This window comes from Oncorhynchus masou, unplaced genomic scaffold, assembly GCF_036934945.1.
Source record: "Oncorhynchus masou masou isolate Uvic2021 unplaced genomic scaffold, UVic_Omas_1.1 unplaced_scaffold_1208, whole genome shotgun sequence".
Classification (NCBI taxonomy): Eukaryota; Metazoa; Chordata; class Actinopteri; order Salmoniformes; family Salmonidae; genus Oncorhynchus; species Oncorhynchus masou.
Genome location: NW_027001867.1, coordinates 88,608 through 95,000, shown reverse-complemented (window position 1 = coordinate 95,000; position 6,393 = coordinate 88,608). Strand labels below are relative to the sequence as shown.

The 6,393-nt window shown below is 37.9% G+C and overlaps 1 protein-coding gene across 1 annotated transcript; it reads left to right on the top strand.

The window, feature by feature from the left end:
- Positions 1–1,199: 1,199 nt before the first annotated feature.
- LOC135529905 (C-C motif chemokine 13-like) lies at positions 1,200–2,819 on the top strand. The gene is made up of 3 exons (XM_064958310.1): positions 1,200–1,694; positions 1,889–2,006; positions 2,251–2,819. The coding sequence occupies exons 1-3, from the start codon at positions 1,631–1,633 to the stop codon at positions 2,384–2,386; spliced, it is 318 nt and encodes a 105-aa protein (XP_064814382.1). The 5' UTR covers positions 1,200–1,630; the 3' UTR covers positions 2,387–2,819.
- The last annotated feature ends 3,574 nt before the right edge of the window (positions 2,820–6,393 follow it).

Sequence of the window (6,393 nt, the reverse complement as noted above, 5' to 3'; positions counted from 1 at the left end):
GTAGGGAGAGTACAGGAGTCTAGTGAAATTGGTGTGAGTGTAGGGAGAGATACAGTAGTCTAGTGAAGTTGGTGTGAGTGTAGGGAGAGTACAGGAGTCTAGTGAAGTTGGTGTGAGTGTAGGGAGAGATACAGTAGTCTAGTGAAGTTGGTGTGAGTGTAGGGAGAGTACAGTAGTCTAGTGAAGTTGGTGTGAGTGTAGGGAGAGTACAGGAGTCTAGTGAAGTTGGTGTGAGTGTAGGGAGATTACATTACAGGAGTCTAGTGAAGTTGGTGTGAGTGTAGAGAGAGTACAGGAGTCTAGTGAAGTTGGTGTGAGTGTAGGGAGAGTACAGTAGTCTAGTGAAGTTGGTGTGAGTGTAGGGAGAGTACAGGAGTCTAGTGAAGTTGGTGTGAGTGTAGGGAGAGATACAGTAGTCTAGTGAAGTTGGTGTGAGTGTAGGGAGAGTACAGGAGTCTAGTGAAGTTGGTGTGAGTGTAGGGAGAGTACAGTAGTCTTGTCCGGTCCATAACTGCCCATAGTACAACAAAACATTTCCTGTCCTTGTTTTTGTGAAAAGCCAGGGATGGGTTTGGATAAATGTCACCACTCTCACATTCATAGACAGAGCTACAGATGGAAGGACTGACCATCCATGTTGTCAACATTATAGTTTTACCCATGTTCTCAGGATATACAGTGGGTGTTTACATTCACTATGTTTTACATGATAGTAAAATAAGCTTATATTCTGGGTGCTGAAGGGTTATGACAGTTCAACTAACCTCAAGGAGCATTTAGAAGTTATATTCTTCAAGAATCAATGCGTGTATATATCATGAATTTATTAGTCCAATGATGGACATAGCAACTGGACATAGCAACTGTAGAATGCTTTTGTTATGACTCGACCAGGGAGCGAACCACCAACCATCCAGACTGAGGGGAGACACAAACCACACCACACTAAATCTGAGATGAATTGATAGAAATAGATTCTATGATTTAACTTCACTATGATGTAAAGGTTAACAGTGTGCTACAGGTTTTTAATCAAAATGCCCACATCCTAAAATCTGCATTTAAAAGTTGAAAGACACATAGTTGATTTCAATAATTACTTACAAACTAGTTGGTTATGATGTAGAGAACTTAATTGAATCTTAATTGTTCTTGTATTTGATGAAATATTGTATCATATAGTATATAGTCCACTTTAATATCCTTCCTTTGATATGCAAATCTCCAGTAAATGTATTCTGAGTATTTCAGAAAATAGCAGCGCTGCTGAACATCCTGGAGGAAACAGAGTTACAGAGAATTGAGGAAGAGGAACCTGAAGGGCAGCATGTTGGTTCTTAGAAAGATATTCAGAGTGAATGAAGGAATAGAGGGGAGATTCCCCCGTCAATTGGCAATGGGTCTGATGGACCAGCTCTCTGTATAAAAGACAGGTCAGATCAGACCTCAGACATAGAACCAGAGCATCAGCTAGACTTCTGACACTGAACCAGACCAGAGCATCAGAGACCAGAGCATCAGAGACCAGAACATCAGAGACCAGAACATCAGATATCACAACATCAGAGACCAGAACATCAGAGAATATCTCAGACAATACAATCTTCAGCATCTCAACCATCTCTGAACCATGAAGACCTTGACTGCTCTCCTCCTCCTGGGACTGCTCTGCTCCCTCCATACGACGTCTGCAGGTGTGTGTGTGTGTGTGTGTGTGTGTGTGTGTGTGTGTGTGTGTGTGTGTGTGTGTGTGTGTGTGTGTGTGTGTGTGTGTGTGTGTGTGTGTGTGTGTGTGTGTGTGTGTGTGTGTGTGTGTGTAGCAATACTATTTAATACGCTGTTGGAGACACACCTGGAGATCTTTATGTTAACTGTGGTTTGTTTACAGGTGTCATCGCGTTGGAAATGGCACCTGAATGCTGTATGAAATTCAGCGCGAGGATCCCTCTTCAACATGTAGTTTCTCTCAGAACAACCTCCAGTAGCTGCCCTCGCAAAGCACTGATGTAAGTAAGCATAGTCTACTGTAAACTGTAAACATCTGGGCTAGCCTGGTCCCAGATCTGTTTGTGACTTCACGTCAACTCCTTGTCATGCCAAACAGGACCAGGAGTGACAAGGAGTTGATATGATAGCACAAACACACCTGGAACCAGGCTACATCCAGGCTACACTGTACAAGACAAGATGGAGCCGTTCATATTACAGACTGGATGTTCTGAGAGACAATGTGTTGTGTATCTGTTGCAGTTTCACCACAAAGAAAGGGAAGACATTTTGTGTTGACCCTTCTGAAGCCTGGGTCCAGAGTCATGTGACCAAAATTGAGAGCAGATCGACTACTGCCAAGACGACGATGATGTCATCAACCACCATCACCCCCTAACACCTCAACCCTTGTTGGTGCACTTTAAAGGGAATAGGTTGCCATTAGTGACGCAAACCTTGTCATGCATGTCTGTACCCTATCTGAGATTGGTATGGATTAGGTTCAGTGTAATGTACTAGGTTTAGGATATACTAATTGTTTATTTTTCTATAACTGTAAACATATTTGACATGTAACTATTCAGTAACCTATTTTATATTTTATAAAGCCGTTGAAAACTTCAAACATCCTGTGAAAGAGTGGTTCATATGATTCAATTAATGTATAAATGGATATATATGGGTTGTAATTAGGTCTATTCTACTGGTATATATATTAATGGGTTGTAACTAGGTCTATTCTACTGGTATATATATTAATGGGTTGTAACTAGGTCTATTCTACTGGTATAGATATTAATGGGTTGTAACTAGGTCTATTCTACTGGTATATATATATTAATGGGTTGTAATTAGGTCTATTCTACTGGTATATATATATTAATGGGTTGTAATTAGGTCTATTCTACTGGTATATATATATTAATGGGTTGTAATTAGGTCTATTCTACTGGTATATATATTAATGGGTTGTAATTAGGTCTATTCTACTGGTATATATATTAATGGGTTGTAATTAGGTCTATTCTACTGGTATATATATTAATGGGTTGTAACTAGGTCTATTCTACTGGTATAGATATTAATGGGTTGTAACTAGGTCTATTCTACTGGTATATATATTAATGGGTTGTAACTAGGTCTATTCTACTGGTATATATATTAATGGGTTGTAATTAGGTCTATTCTACTGGTATATATATTAATGGGTTGTAACTAGGTCTATTCTACTGGTATAGATATTAATGGGTTGTAACTAGGTCTATTCTACTGATATAGATATTAATGGGTTGTAACTAGGTCTATTCTACTGGTATATATATTAATGGGTTGTAACTAGGTCTATTCTACTGGTATATCTATTAATGGGTTGTAACTAGGTCTATTCTACTGATATATATATTGATGGGTTGTAACTAGGTCTATTCTACTGATATAGATATTAAAGGTTTGTAACTAGGTCTATTCTACTGATATAGATATTAATGAGTGGTAACTAGGTCTATTCTACTATACTGATATATATATTAATGGGTTGTAACTAGGTCTATTCTACTGTACTGATATAGATATTAATGGGTTGTAACTAGGTCTATTTTACTGATATAGATATTGATGGGTTGTAACTAGGTCTATTCTACTGTACTGATATAGATATTAATGGGTTGTAACTAGGTCTATTCTACTGTACTGATATAGATATTAATGGGTTGTAACTAGGTCTATTCTACTGTACTGATGTATATATTAATGGGTTGTAATTTGGTCTATTCTACTTACATAGATATTGATGGGTTGTAACTAGGTCTATTCTACTGATATAGATATATATTAATAGGTTGTGTACATGTTCTCAATCTGCAGCTGTTTAAATAAATCAAGTACTCTGAAGAATTCTCTGATATTCATTTCAGCATTCTTAATGTGTTGAGAATATACACTGAGTTCCCCAAAAATGAGGAACACCTTGTAATATTGAGTCTCCCTTTTGTCCCTCGGAACAGCCTCAGTTAGTCAAGGCATGGACTCCACGAGGCATGGACTCCACGAGGCATGGACTCCACGAGGCATGGACTCCACGAGGCATGGACTCCACGAGGCATGGACTCCACGAGGCATGGACTCCACGAGGCATGGACTCCACGAGGCATGGACTCCACGAGGCATGGACTCCACGAGGCATGGACTCCACGAGGCATGGACTCCACGAGGCATGGACTCCACGAGGCATGGACTCCACGAGGCATGGACTCCACAGAGTCTCATGTGTTCCACAGCGATGCTTGACTGTTGTGTCAAGTTTTTATTTTGTTCATTTAACTTGGCAGTGAAGAACAAATTCTTATTTACAATGACGGCCTACCGGGGAACAGTGGGTTAACTGCCTTGTTCCGGGACAGAACGACAGATTGTCACCTTGTCAGCTCGGGGATTCGATCTAGCAACCTTTTGGTTACTAGTCCAACGCTCTAACCATTAGGCTACCTGCCACCCCTAAGTTGGCTGGATGTCCTTTGGGTGGTGGACAATTGTTGAGACGCACGGAAAACTGTTGACCGTGAAATGTTCCTAATGTTTTGTACACTCAGTGTATGACTACCTCTGTCATACACCATTTCAAATCCCTCACATCGATCGCATCACAACTGACTGATGCCATCTACTGGAGCAAAACGGAACTAACTTCCAAGACATTTCATTTTTTACTATGAACTGGTATAATGCTGTAATAACAGTCTGTTACTTTATGAACTGGTATAACGCTGTAATAACAGTCTGTTACTTTATGAACTGGTATAATGCTGTAATAACAGTCTGTGTGTTACTTTATGAACTGGTATAATGCTGTAATAACAGTCTGTGTGTTACTTTATGAACTGGTATAACGCTGTAATAGCAGTCTGTTACTTTATGAACTGGTATAACACTGTAATAACAGGCTGCTACTTTATGAACTGGTATAATGCTGTAATAACAGTCTGTCTGTTACTTTATGAACTGGTATAATGCTGTAGTAACAGTGTTACTTTATGAACTGGTATAATGCTGTAATAACAGTCTGTTACTTTATGAACTGGTATAATGCTGTAGTAACAGTTTGTTACTTTATGAACTGGTATAATGCTGTAATAACAGTCTGTTACTTTATGAACTGGTATAATGCTGTAATAACAGTCTGTTACCTTATGAACTGGTATAATGCTGTAATAACAGTCTGTGTGTTACTTTATGAACTGGTATAATGCTGTAATAACAGTCTGTGTGTTACTTTATGAACTGGTATAATGCTGTAATAACAGTGTTACTTTATGAACTGGTATAATGCTGTAATAACAGTCTGTTACTTTATGAACTGGTATAATGCTGTAATAACAGTCTGTTACTTTATGAACTGGTATAACGCTGTAATAACAGTCTGTTACTTTATGAACTGGTATAATGCTGTAGTAACAGTCTGCTACTTTATGAACTGGTATAATGCTGTAATAACAGTCTGTGTGTTACTTTATGAACTGGTATAACGCTGTAATAACAGTCTGTTACTTTATGAACTGGTATAACGCTGTAATAACAGTCTGTTACTTTATGAACTGGTATAACGCTGTAATAACAGTCTGTTACTTTATGAACTGGTATAATGCTGTAATAACAGTGTGTTACTTTATGAACTGGTATAATGCTGTAATAACAGTCTGTGTGTTACTTTATGAACTGGTATAACGCTGTAATAACAGTCTGTTACTTTATGAACTGGTATGATGCTGTAATAACAGTCTGTTACTTTATGAACTGGTATGATGCTGTAATAACAGTGTGTTACTTTATGAACTGGTATAATGCTGTAATAACAGTCTGTTACTTTATGAACTGGTATAATGCTGTAATAACAGTGTTACTTTATGAACTGGTATAATGCTGTAATAACAGTCTGTTACTTTATGAACTGGTATAATGCAGTAATAACAGTCTGTGTGTTACTTTATGAACTGGTATGATGCTGTAGTAACAGTGTTACTTTATGAACTGGTATAATGCTGTAATAACAGTCTGTTACTTTATGAACTGGTATAATGCTGTAATACCAGTCTGTTACTTTATGAACTGGTATAATGCTGTAATAACAGTGTGTTACTTTATGAACTGGTATAATGCTGTAATAACAGTGTGTTACTTTATGAACTGGTATAATGCTGTAATAACAGTGTTACTTTATGAACTGGTATAACGCTGTAATAACAGTGTTACTTTATGAACTGGTATAATGCTGTAATAACAGTGTTACTTTATGAACTGGTATAACGCTGTAATAACAGTGTTACTTTATGAACTGGTATAATGCTGTAATAACAGTGTGTTACTTTATGAACTGGTATAATGCTGTAATAACAGTCTGTTACTTTATGA